The sequence below is a fragment of the Scophthalmus maximus genome, chromosome 22 (genome assembly GCF_022379125.1).
Source record: "Scophthalmus maximus strain ysfricsl-2021 chromosome 22, ASM2237912v1, whole genome shotgun sequence".
Taxonomy (NCBI): domain Eukaryota; kingdom Metazoa; phylum Chordata; class Actinopteri; order Pleuronectiformes; family Scophthalmidae; genus Scophthalmus; species Scophthalmus maximus.
Window position 1 is genome coordinate 3,454,501 of NC_061536.1, and position 19,682 is coordinate 3,474,182.

The following is a 19,682-nucleotide window of genomic DNA, read 5'->3' on the forward strand; positions in this document are numbered from 1 at the left end:
GAGAGAAGAGTCGTGCTTTTTTGGAGCCCCCTGAGTTTCCTCCAAAAGTCTTCAAGTCACGTAAGAGCTGTCAGAAAGTAGTACTAAGTGTTCAACAGGTTCCCCTGGAATGAAACCTTCTAGTTTTACTCACCTTTTTCTGTGGAGCTGGGGGGCCTTTGAAGGGGTCCTTAGCCAGTAACGGGCTCTGGGGGCCAGGCGTCCCCTTGCGCACAGGCTCCTGGGCTAATCCGGGGGGAATCAGCTCGACTTTTTTCACGCTGTAAACTTTATTAGGGCCGATTCTGGCTCTCTGACATTTGGGTGCTAAATGAATGGGGGGGTTTTGTCTATGAATTAGATCGTAAAAATCATCCAGAGCGCGGCCAGATAGGCTCACTGGCCATAAACGGTCACGTGGTGGCCATTAAAGTAAGTTTTATGGTTTTGGGGAGTTGACAGTATATTGCACATAACATATAATCGCACTGACGGCGAGGCTTGGTCGGACTCTCTCTTTGCAGGCTGTGTAAGTGTTACTTGACCGCCACGGGCTGTCTCTGTGGCTCAGTACGGACCGGACGCTCTCCAGGAAGAGGATCGCGTCTCCGGGTGAGTTTCTGGTGACTAGCCGGTAGCCTGAGAACAGCCAGCCTGTGTTAAACAGCCGTATTATTGTATTCGCTCCCTCTATCCGTCCCTATTAGTCCATTACGCTAATTTGTCAGTTGTGCAGTGCTGAGTACTGGTCTCGGCAGATGTTGCGCAGGGTTGGGTCCAGCTCATGGCCATTTAATTGCTTCCTTCCCCGTGTAACTTGTTTCCCTCCATCTGTGGTGTAACTCATAATCCATTTTTACATGTTAGATAATTATCTCTGTGTCCATTTCCACCCCCACAAACTTCTAGCTGTTGTCGTTTTATTACATTGGACGAGTCACAGACAGTGAAGTGAACCAGAAAGTTTCCAGGGGTGTGTGTGTGTGGGGAGTGTGTGCTGGGGGAGTGTGTAGATCCCCTTGATAAAGTTAAACGCCAGTGCAGGCCTACATATTTTACAGTTGGATATATTTGTGATTGGGTTCTGCGTGTGCGGACTTTTGGAAGTTGGAGGTCCATCCCTGGAGAAGTTCCAGTTGTTGTTTTTCTTTTTGCTGTGCGCTGCCTGCGCCCCACATGTTGGCACCATGTATGGCTCGAGGACGGGCAATAAACAGTGTCAAGTAAACACAACATGGGAACAAACAGCAGCAGGGAGACATCTGAAAAGGAATTCCGTTTTGTGTCCGCCAAGTCGTTTTGTGCTTCGGGTTGAAAAGTTCAGATGACCTCTCAAAAGTCACTCTCGCTTTGTGGCTGACCTCTTGTCCGAGTAGAGCCGCGGCAGGACCGGTCACCACAGCCCACTGGGCAATGATTCCAACAAAACAAGAAGTGAAAATGAGTGGATTCTTTTAAAAATAATTTTGTTTCGACGCACTGCCCTCATTTTTTTTTGACGTTTTGCAGCTGCTTTTACGAGATGGGTGTGACTCACTGCGCGTTTTTCTAATCTCACATTTGTACACTATATATGCTTGAAAATAACTAAAATATCTGACAGGGGACGAACATTTTTGGTCTTGCCAGTTTTGGCAACCAGTAATGAGGAAAATCACAACTTTTATAAACTCATACTCTTCATCGTTGGACATGGAAAATCTAACGCTTCCCGCCTGCAATTTAACCTAAATCCAAATATTTGATTCCATGTTTGAAGGTCCACATCACACAGAAAATGTCCTTGGAATAACTTTTTTTTTTTTTACATGAAGTTCAAACAAATGTAGTTGAGGAGCAACTAAAACCCAGAACTCTAAATAACTTCTCGAGCTTTTCGATAATTTCGAGGAAAGAAATGTGATATCATCTCGTTAAAAAAAAATAATGAAACACAAATGTTGGCGGTTGCATTGATTGTCAAATTATTTGAAGCAATCCAAACGACATGGCTGATATCGCTCGGTTACGTTTGCCTATAACAAAATGTCCTGCATGGCAATGTAAAGAAGTCGGCAGCTTAACAAAATATGGATTCATACTCTTCCCAGAGAATGCGGCTATTTGGAAATTAAAACCTTTGCCAATATTTCATGAGGTGAAATTTGGACAGGGCCCCATGTGCGGCGCACAGCCAGGCAGAGAGAGAGGGAGAGCGAGGGAGAGGATCGCTGTATAGGTTCATCTGGAGGTCAGCCACAGCACCAACATAAATCTGCATCCTCTCCGAGCCACCAGCAGAGCTCGCTTTAGGCCAAGTTCACTGTCACCCTGCTGCACGGAGAGAGAGAGAGGGCGAACCGCTCGCACACACGCCACTGCACCGCGAACACACTCGAGCCTGTACACGCTAATGACACGTTTGCTTGGCATTGCCCATAAGCATAATGCGCATAAATGAATTTACCGAAGGACTGAGAGCGCCTGTGGTAACATCCTGCACCGGAGGGAGAGAGGCTGAGCAGCAGCGAGCAGATAGAGAGGGGCGGGGGGGGGGGGTCTAACTTCGAGTGTTGCCTCCAACAAAGACTTCTGGCTGCTTTTCGGTTGCTCTATAACGCTAATGAATGATTTGCATATTTTACAGCCCTATTAGTCTTAAGTGGGAGCCCGTCGGATAGATCATTCCACTGCCTCCTCGGAAAAAGAAAAAGAAAAAAAAAAAAAAAAACATCACGAAGCTACAATCGCGTTTCAGGTCTTGTGTTGGCATCTCCGCTAATTGTGGAATTTGCCAAAGTGATCGTGGCGGCGGCAAGAGGTGTGTATTATACGCGTTGTTGTTCAAAATGAATTTTTCATATCACGAGATCCCAGATATATCTCACCCGTGGGCCGGGGACTGATGAGAGCGAGATAGCCGCAGGAGAGGAGGAAAAATTGGGGTCAAAAGTTTACGCGCTGAACAAGTCTCCGTCATCTGTTCACTCGGCGCTTGATGCCATGCCTTATAATAGCGATCTTGACTCCCCACACAAAAGAGAGAATAGCTTTGAATTACATATGTTGCACGGTGCACTCCAGGTGAACCCTGGAAGCGCGGTGACCTCGCGTTTGGAACCGGGGGAGGGGGACCCCCGCCCCGCCACCACCCGTCCCCAGCAACAAGATTGAGTGGCTGGCGTTTTATCAGGGCGGTTGATTGGTGAATTTCTTTTGAATAAATTGCATTTGATATGTTTAGGGGCCAGGGCGAAATTTGCATTCCGAGGATTGATACTCTCGACCCGGTCACAGGGTAATGGGAAGGCCCCGGGCCCCCAAACTGTGCCCCCGGACCCCTTAAAAAACATTTAGCCCCTCTCTTCCTGATAAACTGAATGGAAGCCCTTTAAGAAAACAGAAATGGCACAGATGTTTTTTTGTGACTCATAAAGAGAAACTTAGATTTAATATATTTTGGGGGGTATATTTTATTTTAGGCCTACGAAGGAGCAAATTAAAAATATTTTTCCCCCATAAAGCAAAGATTAGACATTTTATCTTCAGTTGCATGTGGAAAGACACAATGGGGGGGAAACTAAAAATTCTGTCTTTTAACGGAAAATAAAATGTGTCTTAAAAACTTAAAGCTGTCTCCTAAATCCTAAAATTTATAAAAAAGCATCCTCTCAAGCATTTGTTAAAGAAAAATAGGGAACTATATATATATATATATATTCTACTTAGAACAATAATCAAGCTTAACAACTCTGCAAAATAAAATTAGAATAAATTGTCACTTTCGATTTTAGAGGCTGTTTAGGGCACTAAATTATTAGAAAAACATAAAAACACTATTTACCACATCTCCAAAAATCCAGACTATTTTGCTTTTATAAAAACTAAAAATCACATTTGTAGGAAACTCGGCACACATCGCCCGCGTGTCTTCCATGCAGAAGTGTCCGCGCTTTGCAAAGGAAACTAATGTTAAAATGACCAAAACATGTTCAATAAAGAAGAAGTAAATCTCAGAGAACACTAATCACGAATTTGACACAGTCACAAAGTTTGTTTATTGAATCAAAAATGCAAGCTTTTTCCAAAAAAAATGAACAATAAGATGATTAATAGTTTTGGCTCAAGTCACAGTGGGTCACGTTTTCCTTTCTGTTTAGTTTTCTTTTATTAGGGAACACTATTTCAGATGTTTTGCTGCATTAAAATACAGCAATATTACATGTATTGTAATGCCAAAACAAAACCAAATTCAGTATCTTCTCTTAAAATGCAATAGTCAAACTAATCCAAACGCTTGAACGCAGCTGCTGCAGTAAAGTCGGACGCACGCTCTCTGGTTTTTCCTCAGGTTTTGGGAACACGCGTTGCTTTGTTATTGTCTGAAAACCTATTTGATTCGGTTTCACTTTCAAACTGCAGCAGCTTCTGTGCCCACAGAGGAGCCACCGAGTTGTCCAACGCGCTGCATGTCTTTTTCTTCACCTCTTCCCTATTCTGGCAGCCTCGGAGGTCACTGTTATAAATCGAATCAAAGCTGGAGGTGAAAGCTAGTGTCCACCCCTGGCTGCTCCACCTCTCTCCCATGCGCCAGCCTTGCAGTAATAAACAAGTGGCGTAGAAAGGAAACTTACACATGACACACTGTAACACACACAGAGAGAGAGGGGAAAAATTTGACCAGTGTTTACCTCTGTCATAAATATTTCCAACAAGATATGAGAGGTGTTTTCTAGGCCAAATCCTTGGCAACATCTCGAGGATTTTTTTTTTACGCCGCCCGTCACGCAGGGCTCCGCATGTAGACAAGAGACCTTGTGAGAGCAACCTGCAATCTGTCACCCTCGTCACAGCACTTTTCTGATAATCTAAATTTACAGTACACTGTCAGGGTGATTTATATTGGGTAAATAGACCTTCACTTCGCAGTGTGGCCTCCGAAAGGGAAGCACCATGATCTGCGGCTGTTAGTTTATTTTGTCCTCAAATAATACCCACCCAAAAAATATCTCTTTCCACATCAAGAGGAAATTATGTGTTTAAACTTACCAAGATAGAGAAAAAAGGGGTCTAACTAGGTTTCCAGATGCTGCCTTTTAGTCCAAGTGTCGATCTGATGGTTATTATTATATTTTGGTATAAGCACCGTTGTTTAAGAGATTTCCAGATGCTGCATAGCAGCACCTTGCGGGCCTGTTGGATACTATAGCTATTAGGTCTGCTATCTAAACTGCCTCATTTCTACATTGTTCTCTTGGAAATATGTTTCATCAAAGTTATTCACAGGCCACAATTCAAGTTTGAAAAAAACAAAAAAACTCCACATGGCAACAAGTAGAGTTCAGAGCTTCTTATTCACGCAAGGCTAACCTGCAGTAAGTGGATAATAGCCGAGAATGACCTGGCCCATATTTATACAGGAACTATATATAATGGAATGGCAGCAAGACTGTAAATTTAGATATCACGTGAAGACGTCTTACCGCTGACATTATGTTGACATAGTGCCTCTCAGGTGGTCTCCCGGCCATACGGATACAGTGTATGTATGGTAGAAAGTACATCAGCTGCCATTTACAATGAGTTACGTTGCCTGTAAGATACACAAGACAGCAGCAGCAGCAGCAGCTCTGCCTCACAGCAACAGTGTACTAACATGGGGGAGAAAGGGGAAGAAAAAAAACATGTTGTCAAGAGCAAAACAGAGGCCTTTCCTTTGGCTGCTGGGTAAAATATGTCACCTGTTTTAGGTTGCCTGCATCAGCACCCGAGAAAAAAAATCATTTCTCCCTCTTTAAGTTCGAAGTGGGATTTTTTTCTGCATAGTTGTAGGGTCTCTTTTTGCGCATTTAATTTTGTCCTCCTCTTGGGACTCTCCATGTGTGCTGACCCCCGCGCTAAGTGCTCCCCAACGGACCCCTGCAAAACTGAAGTCCAAGTCCGGGGTGAACCCCAGGTCACTGCGTCTAACAGATATGAAAATGTCGCCTCTTTGGAAGAAAAAAAAAAAACAGGGGGGGGGGGGTGCAAGCCTTGTTGTTTAACAAAGACTGTCAATGGGCAAGATTAATCAGAAACAAAATGGAAACGGTGTCACTTTGGGGTCAGGCAGAAGTTATCTCTGTTTAGGGCAGCGAGTAGAATAGGGGAGGACCAGAGAGGGGGGGGGAAGCAAGAAAAAAGAAACACAGGAGAGAAAAGAAAGCTTTCAATATTTCCGAAGTTTGGCCTCTTGTTTCTCCATGCAGAGGCTTTGTTGACGTGGACAGTGTGGATGAGCTGCCGCGTCTTCACGGGATACAGATACAGTGCGACACCTCGGACATGGAGAGGAAACAGGACCTGGACGTGACGGCCGGTGGCGGAGAGCACGGTAAGAGCTTTTTTCATTTTTTAAATCCAATCAAACAAACATGGTGACGTATAGTTAACATGTATATAAATGTGTATATAAACGTGTAGTTTAAAGAAAAATGTAGTTTAGTTTTAAAAATTGTATTCACATATACATGAGCCAGACAACTGATGATCCAGAGTTTTTGTAAATTGACCCCTACAAATAACCAAATTAATTCACATAATTTTAAGGACTCACTTTTAATAGTTTTGTCTTGTGCTTCTGTTTTCACGTCATGGCACATGGCAGCTACATGATGTTTACAGTAAAGTGGTACAATAGGAGAGATTCTCTTCTTCACCTACATGTTGCAGATTTGTCTTAACATTCTTGGGGTGTGGGGGGGGGGGGGGGGGGGGCATGGTGGGAAATGTTTTTGTATATATATGTATTCATATTTAGACAATTGAATTGCATATGAGGGGATGTCATCTGATGTGCTGTACAGGGGGATTGTCACACCGTGGCTTACATCTCTCATTGTAAATGGCGTTGCTCTGGTTTAAAATCCCACTGTTTTATCTTTTTTTGGGGGCCTCATGGCTTTTTAATGCAACGTATACATTTTACTGCGAGTGTTGGTCCGGTGTTTGGCCGAGCTCGTCAGAGGAAGTTGACACAGGACGACCGGTTAAATACGTGACTGCGTGCGATCAGTTGTCAGATAAGTTTAATTAGAAGACAAACATGGACCAAAAAAAAAAAGGGCTTGAAATTGTGGCCACGTCCTGGCGAATTGCATAAATCAGCCGTTCTTGCATTTTTTATAACCAAGATATGAACTGAATATGCAGAGCCATGTGCACACAGTCGTGCGTCGTGGGTTTCTGTTGCTCATGAGCGAGCAAACAACCATGTTGTACTGATGCTGCAGATTTGATGGTTGTATATATGCAGGCTTGGAGGTCCGCAGAGCAGGGGCTTGTCGGTGCATGGTCTCTCTGATTTTCCTTTTGAATATTCTTATACTTTGTTCACCTACTCGGTATTTACTCGGTGTAGTGTCGCAGAAACCTTGCCTTTTTTCTGTTCGCGTCTTCATCTTTTTGTTAGGATGCAACACGGTTCAAAATCAAACAAACAGGAAACGTCACTGGCTGTCAGAAATTGCCCTTTGTCTGAGGACAATCTGGATTTTTCTCAGGGCTGCATCTTCACGTTCACTTTCTGTTTCAGAGGAGCTATGGGGTTTTTTTTTTCTTCTTCCTCCTCTTCCCATGCAGGGAAAAGCCTCACCCATACAAGTTGGGCCCCATGCAGTAAACAACTTAGATGATTGGTTTTGCTTTATATACTGTGATTTAATAAGGAAAACACCAACGTAAGCCAGTCCGGCCAGCGTCGGTGGTACCAGTGCCATGCTTTCCATTGGTTCCTGTTTACATGATGCCCACAGGACACGCGGTGATTGGTGGCGCTCCGCACGTGACCAGGCAACTTTGTACATTTGACAGGGAGTAGGAGGGTTTTGTGGAGATCAGAAAAACGACAGCGCGATAAAAATTAGTATTGTTGCACTTCACAAATTAATGACCATGAGCTCCTACTTGATAAACTCCAACTATATCGAGCCGTCCTTTCCTCCATGCGACGAATACCAGCAGAGCGGATACATTCCCAACCCCGGCGATTACTACGAGCGGCCAAAAGATACGGGCTTCCCCCATCACGACGAGCCATCCTATCCGAGGTCAAACTACACCGAATCGGGATACGATTACGCGAACGTCCCCGCCACCGGACTCGAGGATTTCGGCGATGGGCATCACGCACCGCCGCAGCCGGTTCCACAGAGCCACGGTCCTCGCCTCGCGGCGGCCCCAGACGGTGGCGCAGGAGCAAATGCAAGCAAAGACTGCAGCCTTGCCACTGAGGCTTATCCCGGCGTAGCGAAGGGCAAGGAGCCGGTGGTCTATCCTTGGATGAAAAAGGTCCACGTTAACACCGGTGAGTTATTGTCATGGTTAAATAGCAGAACCACTAGGAAACAACCGCTGGAACACACGTAAGCCCATTGAGGCAGCACTAGTAGCAGCGCATGCAGCAATTTACGACTATCGAGCAGCAGGGTCGGTAATTAAGGACCCTCGTAAATTTTATTGCCTATGTTCGTCTGTCGGGGCCATGTGCCTTTGTTGCTTTTTAACCCAAACTACCTCCGCCACTGGAGCTGAGCCAAACTGTAATATCCAACCCCGCTGTTTTGTTAATCATTTCTGAGCTTGATCTGTCCCTGGATGCGAGTGCTTGTGCACTCGGCATCTCCACATTAAGGTCATGTCCGTAAATTGAAACAAGGCACAATGAACCGAGCGGAGCGGTTGTATTTTCCCACCAATTCCAGAAATATATATTTTTTATTTGTTTTCCAAGCTTGTAATGCGTACTGTGGAGGAACTATATGGGTTTTGGAGTAAACGCCCGCATGTAACACCTGCTTGCTTTCCCCTCTGTATGGCTGTTTTGTCCCCCCCCCCCTCCAGTCAGTGCCAGTTACAATGGAGGAGTGCCCAAGAGGTCCCGCACTGCCTACACCCGCCAGCAGGCTCTGGAGCTCGAGAAGGAGTTCCACTTCAACCGGTACCTGACCCGGCGCAGGCGGGTGGAGATTGCGCACACCATGTGCCTGTCCGAGCGCCAGGTGAAGATCTGGTTTCAGAACCGGAGGATGAAGTGGAAGAAGGAGCACAAGCTCCCCAACACCAAGATCCGCTCCTCGAGCTCGGCCTCGTCCTCAGCCTCGGGGGCCCAGCAACAGCAGCAGCAGCAGCAGCAGATCAAAACAGGCCAGCAGCTTGTCCCCACGCCGTGCACTGCGGGTCTATAGTGCATGAACGAACCCCACCCCACAAAAAAACCCAATCCAGACTGAGATGGCAAATAACACAAGTGGGATTTGTTGGACCAATTCTCAGTATTTTACACACATGGTGTTATCTCTTTCACCTTGCCTCTGCCATTGGGCCCCTGTCACCTCCTTTGTACCCCTTCCCCTCTCCGCTCGTCCTTGCCCTCTTCATATAAGCTTGAAATTCACCTTTAATTGCCACGGTGGCAACTGAAGTGTTTATATATTTGTTTATTATTATGGAAGAAGGATTACGCACACTCAAACATAGGACTTGGATCAAAAATGTATCATTACAGTAAAAAAAATGAGTGAGGTAAAAGTAAGTTTGAACTCATTTTTCCATATTATTTTTGGATTATTGTTTTTTTTCCCTGTTTTGTATTATTGCTCACGGAAAGCTCTAATATACTTGAAAGATATTTAGCGAGAATCTATAGATGCCTGTTTAGAAAACCAGGCGGCTGTTTTAGAGGACGTGGCATCAGCCAGAGTAAGTGTAGTTTGTGTGTTTGAGTGGGTCGGTTTACTGTTGAATGTAGTCCAGGTGACTTTCCACATTTTAATGTACATAGACAAATCATACAGAAGGCACAATAAGCAAAACGCATTTCGTCCAGTATAATTCTGTTTGTTGGTGTTGTTGTACGGTCTAGTTTTTATTTGTGCCAGTGCGTCCCATGTTGTGCTGTGTTCTAAACTGTGAATATTTGTATGTGCTGTCTCAGTAATGGCCGTTGTGATGTAGGCTAGTGTAGGATCAAATTGTCCTTGTGAAATAAATATGTACTTCACTTTATGAGGCTGACATGATATTTTGTCACTGCGAATGCCGATTTGATTTAAAGCAACATGATTTGTGAAAGCCGTGCGTCATAACATGACATTTGGTGCCTTCTTTCATTGAGTTAAAAATGAAATCACAATTTTTATTTATTGCAAACTCAAACATGATATTTTCATGTTTATTTCCATTTAATACGTGGACTTGTTTAAAAAAAATACATTTTAGAAGTTATATTCTGAAGCATTTAAAACAGTAGTCGAGTTTGGAGATGCTTGCGTAAAACTTACACACCTTGAAAATACTTCTCATTCTCATGAAGTGCAAAAATAGATATTTTTTAAATCTTCATCTGACTAGATTGAAAGTCATTTTATAATGTTTTGTGATATCTGCAGAGATGATTCATCTGTTAATCAGTATGCCAAATTGCGTAGTTCCACTGAAGTAAGATTTATACTGTGTTGGGAAAAACATTGTCGACATTTCCCAAAAAATGTATGCGTTTGAAAATGTGCCCTCCTTTCGGAATCAACATGTCTGTCTCGTCTATAAAATGTGCAAATATGCCAAAATTTATTTTATGCTTCATAACACAAACTGGCTGAATTTTGAATCTGTAAAAATGTGGATGAACGACTTAACGTATAGCAGAAACATGAGCCAGGCATCAGCTGCTGACTCTTATGGCTGCAGGCTTTTCTGCCATCACGAGAATTAGACCAAACCCAAATTGTTAAATGTATCCGGCCACACATATTTTTCTTTGCTGGCCTATTATAATATCTCAGCCAACCTCAGTGCACCAGAGTGTGAGTGTTGGTCACTACCTGCTACATCCAAACAATAGGGAGTTCAACCAGGGGACACGGCCAACACTGGCCAATCACCGGCTCGGAGCACTTCTTCTGACCCCTGACCTCTCAACACACACAATGTTCAGACCATACATCAGCCCTGAGACCTCTGCGAGCTTCTTTTTTTTTAGTCCTTCTCATTTAAGATTCAACCATGAGACAGCGCGGAAAACAAAAACGCTGTTTTTAGGTGTGAATCCGAGCCATGAATTAACCCCAAAATATTCTTTGAGACAGCTCTGGCGCAATTCATCACAGGAACGCCGCTGTCAGGCCGCGCAGAGAGGGCAGATATGAGTACAAACAGGCGGGTATTGTGCATGCAATCAAGTAATCTACCCGTAAAATGCTTTGGCACCGACGGTTTCTTAACCATAATTATGTCATTACTTGCATAATAAATCTAATGGCAATGCATTTAATGGTAAGTTAATTAAACTTGACCCACTCCAAAACTAAAATCCACATCCTGCAGTGTTTTTAGTATTTTTTTTTCTTGCTTGTAACCCATTTCTTTACTTCAAGTCTGCGTGCATAAAATGAAGATGCCAAACATTTGCTGCGTAAATGTCAAAGCGTGCTTCTGCAAAAAAGCTCCTCGGCTCTGTGCGCGCCACTGGCTGCAGACCTGGGAGCTGTGCAGAAGATGGCGTTGAAGCTGATTGGCACTGCAGACTCGCAAGAAGTCCCCAACTATAGTTCAATTACATATTTCAAGTTATTTGATTCGCGAATAGAGGTCACTTCCAATGCACTGAAATTTTAATTCGCCCGCGCACGTGACTTGTTGAATAATGAATGCCCCCGGGGTCAGAAATAGATGTGAAAATCTGCCTTATTTTCCATTTGAAGTGATCCTCTGCAGGGTGCGAGTCAGGTCTCCTCTCCCCTGACACAACTCTTGTCTGCCGGACACAGGACGCCATGACTTGTGAGTAGATTTTGGCTGAATTGTCTTCCTATAGTTTTGTGATCTTAAAAGCATATTATAAAAAATGACATGTTGAGTGGCTTCATCATCTTTCGCCACACAATCGTGTAAATTGTAAGACGTATTTAAATATGATCTGTTCATTCGTGTTTGAGGTTGGTGAAATTGAAATCTTACTATACTATATTTTCAAAATTTTTGCTGCCATGACATTTCTTTGCGTATTATGTGGAACGTTTTGTTTTTTTTGGAAACTTTGTGTATTAAAACAAACTCCAACCGTGTATCATTTGAAACCTTTGACAGAGCGCGATGCATGTTAACATGTCTAATCTATCAAAAGTTCTTAAATCTTTTACCTAAAAAGAATATCAAGATGATAAAATTCAACCGTCCCCTCTTTCATGAAACAATTTCTGAGGCACACTAAATGTGTTCCTTTTTTTTTTAAAATCGAGTGATACTGCAGATGTGGCTGCAGTGTAAAATGTTTAGTGAAATAAAGTTTAAAGTTGACATGGATATAAAATAAACTGTTGCATTCATGTTGGCATGTTTTGCTTCAAAATTGCTATTTTTCAAGGATGCAACAAAAAAGGCTTAATGGCCGTCTCCCTGAGTTATGACAGTTATTATTCACCACCCATTATTTTCATAAATGGCGTTTAAACGACGGTGACAATGCAAAGGGGCTTATCTGTTGCTTCTAAAAGTTGTCAGGACAACTCCGGATCAAAGAAGCCTTCAGTGAGAGTGACCACAATGGTCAATGTAGACCCAGATTAAATATTAACTAAGCCCTCTGTGTAAAAATGTGTATCATTGAAATTATAAATAATATTTTTGTATCATTTATGACCAGTTTTGCACTTACCTCCAACATTTTATATGGCACAAAAGCCTATTTTATATTACCTGGAAATATTTTCAGTTGAAAAGAACCAGTAAGTTCAACGTGCACAGTTCAAATAGCTTTATTACAACCACCTATATGTGAGCACAAATCTCCAGTCCTCGTCCGTCCCGTCCCCAGTGCTGCTCCGCGTCCACGAGGGAGGGCGGCTTCCATTTGCTTAAGGCGTTGGATTTCGCATTTAGCCTTGATGTTGGCCGGTGTAAACCTCGCAGAAAGAGTTATCTTCAGCTGAGTGTATCGGTAACCCAAGCCTGGCTGTAAAGAGCTCCGAGTGTCAACATTGTGGGAAGATATGGACCGCCGACTGGCCAACATCCAGGGGTCTGCGCCTCTAACTCCTCGTCGCTGACAGTGATAAGGAGCCTTGATTTGTGTAAATACCCCGAAACATTTGTTTAATGCTGAAACAGATGAGATTTAAAACACAATTAATCAACTTGTACACTTGTGCAAAAGGGCATTCTGTAAAAAAAAAAAAGAAGAAAAAAAGTGCAGCAAAAGGTTAAAAAAAAAAACAGGCTGAGGGCCTTTTGGGTAACGTCTTCCTCTCGACTCTGTGCGTACGTCTGACCGGGACAGGGAAGGAGTTCAGGTTTGGTGGCGAAAGACAAGGTTAGGTAAGCCTCCAAGCACGGTCATGTCGAGCCACAGAGTCCAGGTGACGGCTTTCCATCTGTAGGAGAACAAAGAGAGATTAAAAAAAAACTATTTAAGACTCAGTCTTTTTTTAACAACTGAGAAACTATCTTATTTTCCATAACCAGGCGACGCTTAACTGTGCGTAAAAGTTCCGTTTTAAACCCTTAAACTCTTCTTCAGGTTAAGAATTGTTGAAGGTGAATTAATGAGCGGCGGTCTGCTTCTGTTCCTGCGTGTCTTTAAAAGTTTACCGCTCAAGTTGTAGTTTGAGAAGACAAAGGCATGGTGTGGGAGTGGGATTGCTGTCCATGTCCGCCCCGAATGATTAATAGTCGTGGTTGGGATTTTTCCACGCCCGCTGCTCGGTGTTGACGGAAAACAAGCGCCAAACGGTGCCGAAAAGAGAGGAGCTCTTCCTGGCTGCGAATTTTGGCAATACTTGAAATGGTTAACGCCAGATTTCCTCCACGGTATAACGTGCGTGGCACACTCTTGGCGTCGGTTTTATAATTATGGTGCCAAGCCACGCGCAATATTGTGGCTTAGTCGGCACTTTTTGGGCACCTGATCCAGCCCCTCCCCTCTCTAAAAACTCTTCCTTTGCACAAACCTGTAATTTCTACCATCACTCAGTCGGTCAGAGGAAACGCACAAGTGTGTGCAGGTCTAATGGGGATCCGTGTACTGATCAGCGGGGTCGAGCGGCCACTCTTTAGTTACTTCACCTCCACTTTCCGCTCACTGCTGACTGACACGCACCCCTCACGACCACCGGGACACACCGCCTCCTTATGTAGACAGGTAAACGTGTGACGTTTTGTTCCAGTTTAGCCAAGCAGCATGCAGGCTTGTGCTGATGGAGGAGCAGAGGCTGACTAAAGTGATACTACAGCCGAGGTCTGACCATGAGTGCGGGGGGGCGATATTGAGTTGAGTTGTCTGTATAGTGCACTCTACAACCCCGGCTGTGCTGTAGATAGAGAAACGGGAGAGGGATATTGGTGAGATGAGTAATCATTATGCCTCCCTTGAATGGTATTTTGTAGGGAAAGCCTCCTCATCCTCACATAGTGCGAATTGTCACGCTGCCGTGCAAAACACCCCGGTTTTTAAACCTGGCTCCGAGCCGTGCGTGCGGCTGCACTTGAAGCTCGGCACAATGCGGCGGGATTAGCTCTTTCAGCCGCTAACAGGCAGCGAATATATGGCACTTTAAAACTGACAGAACGGTCGTTTCCCTCTGAATGGGGCGACACGTGGAAAAGCTGCTTCTCTGCGAGAGACTCGCTCCTCTTGCCAGATGCATTGCACTGCATGTCACACAGCCTAGTCTTTTTTTCCCCCCCTTCTCTCTCTCCCTCCAAACTGATCCGTTTTCTCCTCAGGGGCAACGACTGCCTCCATTAATGATTCACGGGCTCAAATAAAAGGGATTTAAGTTGACGTTGCGTCACGTGAGCGGGGGGCGCATAATACTGCGCGATGTTATGGCACGGGGAGGAAAACCGGAGCCCCGGTCTTGGCCATATGATGCTGATTATATGCGGGTTACCCCCACTTTCCGCGAGGGGAGTCCGGGTCGTGTAGTTTGTTTATCGAGGGGGAGAAAAAAAAGAAAAGAGAGGCACACCGAGAGACAGAGGACCCCGGGTTTATTGTGGATGTATTATACTGCTGTCACGGACGGATATGTTTTTCCACGCGGACAGAGTGAGAGCCCGAGCTTCGGGAGGATGGATTTTATTTTGAGGTATTTCCGCCGATTGTTCATTACTGTCGTGAGTTATTGCTGCGCGAGGCAGAGGTCAGTAAAAAAGGGGGTCCGGGGTTTTCTTGCAGGGCTGGATTAGACAGGTAGCAAAAAAAGCTACCAATATTAAAGATGGAGGCATTTGTTCAATGTTGTGTTTCCTACGCTAAACATTACAATAAACACACTATTAGTTCCATATTTTTGTTCTTTAATACCACGAGCTGACATTGGAGCAAACAGGCCTGTGTTATCACTTGTAAATAAAGCGGCCGTTTAAATATCATCCTCCAAGAAAAACCCAAACAAAGCGCGCGAGGTGCAACCTGTCCCACAAAACCAACATCTTGTGTCTTTACGCATTATTGTTGTCTTCTTTTTGTGGGCAAACGGTATACATCAAGACGAGCTCCAAGAAATGTAGGGGAAAGCGGTGGGGCTGTGTCGCTCCGCCAGGGAAACGAGGATATAATGGAAGACAGAGTGCCATCCAGGACCCCGCGCGGCCGCGCTGAGGTCACGGCAGCTCCTACTTGATTTATGGGCACGGGGACTTGGGGAAGATGGTGCGCGAGAGCTAATGACTATTCGATCCGTTTGTGGGGAAAATGCTCACCAGGCTAACGGGGAAACAACAAACACGTTATTTGCATAGGCCCCATTTTTAGGTTTTAGTCATATGGCTGCAATGTTTGGCTGATATGTTTTTTTTTTCCACCCCCAGAATAAATCTTTGCATCATCGCCTTAATTCATGCATTTTTTTTTTATTTGTATTCTACAGTCTTGAATTTTTGTTACGGATGAAATTATTTTTTGTGATAATTTGTTGCCAAATATTGAAAAGGATTTTTAGATTTCACGGTTCTCTGAAGCTGTAAAGGTTTTCTCACAGACGCGCAGTGTTGTCAAATCCAAAAATTTGACCCAGATAATTTTTTTTTATAAATCTATGCATCAAATTCTACCAGATTTGGGTCTTAGTTTTACCTGTGCAATTTAAACAAAACGGAGCCCAAACAATTACGCACAATAAAAATGTTTTCATTGTTTGTAACCACATTTCCGAACTTGCACGAGGAACGCTTGAACATCGAAATTCTCAGTAGCATAATTCATAGAGCGAGGTTAAAAGGTGGTGCTATTCTTCTGTTCGTATTTTGTAAATATTTTTGAAAATATCTATTTCACTTCCCCGTTTGCAGAAATCCAGCCGAGTGAATTCAGGCCATCGCGAGGTCTCCGAGACTCCTTGAACTGCCGCCGGTAAGTCCATAAATCTTTATTGATTTGTGTTATGAATGCTCAATGGTGATATCCTTATTCTATTCCTAATAAGTGCCACACACGCGCCCATCGAGGCGCTCGCAGGGACGGAGAAGGCGGCCGGTGGCTCGTGCGTTTTCTCGTATATAGCAGCGATGTGACCAGCCTGTGAGCAATAATTCCTTCTCTTCCACTTGTCTTTGTGGTGCAATTTGTCACTTTAAAAGTGACGAGGGGAGTCGCAGCTCTTGGAGCGGTGCCTTGCTCCCTTCAAAAAACACTTTCTCTGAAAGCCATCTGCTGTGATTTACATTATTATTATTATTTTCTTTCTTTCTTTGATCAACGTTTAAAATGTATGTGCCCCTTTCCACATCGTTTTCTTTTTTTTAAATGCACGGCAGTGGCACCACCACCACCACCACCACCTCCTCGCTGACATTTAACCTTCCGCTCAGGGCCAAATTAAAGAGAGAGACGAATCAGCATTTAGGCAAAACACAAAGAAGTAAATAATTATACAGAGTGACTACTCTGGTTTTGGAAAGAAGGAAAAAGCCGAGTTGGCTAAAAAAAAAATCCTCAGGCGTGAAGTTTTGTCCCACTCACCCTCCCACGCCAACCGTGTGTTCTACTTTTGTTTTTTTTGGTTTTCTTTTGCTTTGAATTGTGCTTTAGGATTTAGCTGCAGAGAAGCTGCAGCTCTGGACGTGTTTACAACCCGAGGTAGCGGAGAGGGACATAAATCTATCTTTGCCTTTTTGGCTTCAGAAGGGGCAGCCTTACCGTGCAGAGGGATTCCCCCTGCTGCCGGCTCTCCTCTCCCCCTGCTCCCGGCTGCATGTCCTCCGCTTTGCCCTTTTGCTGATGAAACTTCTTCCCGTTTTTCACACCCTGCTCCTGGTGGGGGGGGGGGTTTCTCCTTTGATATACCTCGAACAAGGATTTGATCTGAGGTTGTTGTACTTTGTCAAAAAAAAAAGAAAGAAAAAAGAAAAAAAAGAAGAAAAAGGCTGTATTCTTCACACAAGAAGCCATGTGCAGGACAGTGGAATACATTGCGCAGAAATAAAAAAGACACTTGCGTGTGCTGGTGCCAAACGATTGAGGGATACATGCAAAAAAAAAAGAAGCGGCTTAATGATTAAGCTGTGGATAGAAGCCCTTTATGTTCCATGCAAATGGGGAATGCAGCATGGTCAGCGCCTGATTACTCCTTTGTATTGTCCCTTCTCTCCAACCCATCTCATCCTCTGGGCTCATAATTCCACTGCAGTACGCGGGGTATATGATAACAATACGATTTAAAACACTTTTGGGGATGGACGTTCATGCTATTTATAACGATATATATGTATTTTCTTTTGCTAGACACGCTACCTCATTTGGTTGGGGGAGGAGGAGAGGCAGCCACTTGATTTGAACTGGCTTTCCAAGGCGCTACTTCATTTGCATAATTTTTCTTGTCTATGGTGACGCTCTGGTTCGGGGCAGTTCACTGGTGTGTGTGCATGGTACTGGTGAAGGATCACATAGTCCAGCACAGCCCCGGCTCACTTTAATATTGGTGTGAAGCCCTGGCCATTGCTCTATAGCATGACGATAAATTCAATCTCGGGGTCAGATAACTCTTATCTCGGTGACCTGACTGCTCACCGCCTGCTTTCGTAATCTCGGTTTACCCATCCACGTCGAGCAGGGGGGAAAAAGAGGAGGAAAAAAGGAAAGGGGCTTCTCTCTGCTCTTTCCTTTTTTTGTTGTTGTGGCTGCTAATGCCTGGTGTATGGCAGGGCGCAGTCTGCTGCTGCTTCGCCCAGCCAGCCCTGCCTGTAAACTTTTTTTTTTCTCTTCCCCTGGATTACTGGCTTTGATCGATTTCGTCGCTGAATGAGAAAATATTGCTCGCTGCTCTGCATTCGTCGTCAGAGGATAAGGTAAGCAGGCCAGAAATAGGCTCCCTCGGTTGTAAATGGCGGAGTTTGTGTGTCGTGTGGTGATTTATCACCGTATGACTTAGATCTCGGTTCAGGAAGAGTTCACACACATACACACTCGCGCGGAGTCAGGCGGCCAGATTTCTCTAAACGTGGGAGCAGGAGGGCTGCGCGCTGCAGAGCTCCAAGTCTGTCTTTTGTCTCCCTTTTCTCTGCCATTTGTGACTATCGCCATGGCCCGCGCGGAGATATTCAGCACGAGGCGTCCTGATATCTCCTCCAGGTCATCGTGAGAGTAGATCTACAGTGAAGACACCTTCTCTCAGTCTGCGGTTAGCTGCGCGGAGGGCTCATTTTAGACGGATGTGCTTCTTGCTCTGGCTCGTCTGCACAAGACCCGGTGGCGCTCGGCATTTTTCCCTTCACTGCATTTGTGCTCAATTTATGAAAATGCATTCACATTCCATGGCACAGGGCAGTTACCTGTCCTCTACCAAATGGACTGTGAAAGAAACCAGTAACGTTTTTGTTTTTTATTTCATCCTGCTTTGGAACAAAGTTATTGTTGTTTGAACTCGCTTTTACATCAGACACAATGTCTCGGCCTTTTGGTTTCTGCAGTTAAAATCTGAAGTTAGAGTTCAATGAAAAACGCAACAAACAGTTGTTTTTTTGTTTAAATATATATATTTCTTCATATATATAAAACAACAAATGAATAAGATTGGTTTGAATCTTATTTGTATGGGAATAGCTGACTTTTATTTTAAAGCATGGTGTATTATTATTATCAAATATTATTATGCCTTGTGCTTTTCTATGGCTTACAACACGTTCAATGAAATATTCTACTATTTCATTAGCAACGTCACATTATTAAGACTCTCCTAGAGTTTGACCTGCTGTGTCGACTGCAGTTTCTAGTTTCCCCAAAAATCTTTTTTTTGAGGCGGATTCCTATGGTTACCTGCGTGAGTTATGGCGCCTGAGCGGCAGGCTCTGGCTGTGCCATCCCCGAGTTTTCTGCCCACCCGAGTTCCGAGCGTGGCCGCACACTCCGAGCGAGCCGCGCCGGCCCGCTGACCCCCATATATCACCGCGACGGGCCGCCGCTGCGCGGGCAGCACCGACAGCAGCCATTATTATGGGGCCTGCGAGGAGAGGTTCACGTTGTGGTCATGGAGACGCGCGGGCGCCTGCCCGGTTTTTCAGGTTTCCTCGTGGCCCTTCCATTTATCTTGCAGCACGAAAAGAAGAAGAAGAAGAAGAAAAAAAAAACGAAAACAAAAGAAGAAAAGAAAAAAAAGAATGCGGTTGTTTATGGTTTGTGCCAGGTGGCTGTTACTGAGGCTATTTTTTAACTGTTGGTGGGGGAAAAAAGCAAAAAAATGCGCCGAAACGTT

The 19,682-nt window shown here is 44.4% G+C and overlaps 2 protein-coding genes and 1 long non-coding RNA gene across 10 annotated transcripts in view; 2 read left to right on the forward strand and 1 right to left on the reverse strand.

Annotated features, from left to right (window-relative positions):
- hoxa3a (homeobox A3a) overlaps nt 1–19,682 on the forward strand; it is a 31,380-nt gene that overhangs the window by 6,251 nt on the left and 5,447 nt on the right. The window contains exons 1-4 of one of the 8 annotated variants that reach the window (XM_035621505.2): nt 470–591; nt 6,207–6,331; nt 11,697–11,775; nt 16,285–16,345. The gene's annotated coding sequence lies outside the window, so the exon portion shown is untranslated. Of the gene's footprint in view, nt 1–469; nt 592–6,146; nt 6,332–11,696; nt 11,776–13,981; nt 14,132–14,928; nt 15,081–16,284; nt 16,346–17,118; nt 18,280–18,372; nt 19,603–19,682 lie in introns of those variants that run through there. The other 7 variants (XM_035621504.2, XM_035621507.2, XM_035621506.2 and 4 more) reach the window with 7 other exon arrangements.
- Nucleotides 6,733–10,002, forward strand: hoxa4a (homeobox A4a). Its single transcript, XM_035621521.2, has 2 exons — nt 6,733–8,302; nt 8,839–10,002. The coding sequence occupies exons 1-2, from the start codon at nt 7,885–7,887 to the stop codon at nt 9,180–9,182; spliced, it is 762 nt and encodes a 253-aa protein (XP_035477414.1). The 5' UTR covers nt 6,733–7,884; the 3' UTR covers nt 9,183–10,002.
- Nucleotides 12,734–13,823, reverse strand: LOC118292528. Its single transcript, XR_004786920.2, has 2 exons — nt 13,468–13,823; nt 12,734–13,364 (listed from the first exon to the last, which is right to left on the reverse strand). It is a non-coding gene; the product is annotated as an uncharacterized LOC118292528 (long non-coding RNA).

What these genes read in the sequence shown, in the direction of transcription:
- hoxa4a (XM_035621521.2), top strand. Translation starts at nt 7,885, where the DNA reads ATGACCATGAGCTCCTACTTGATAAACTCCAACTATATCGAGCCGTCC. An exon ending in AAAGGTCCACGTTAACACCG is followed by an intron (nt 8,303 to 8,838) that starts GTGAGTTATTGT and finishes CCCCCCCTCCAG; the next exon opens with TCAGTGCCAGTTACAATGGA.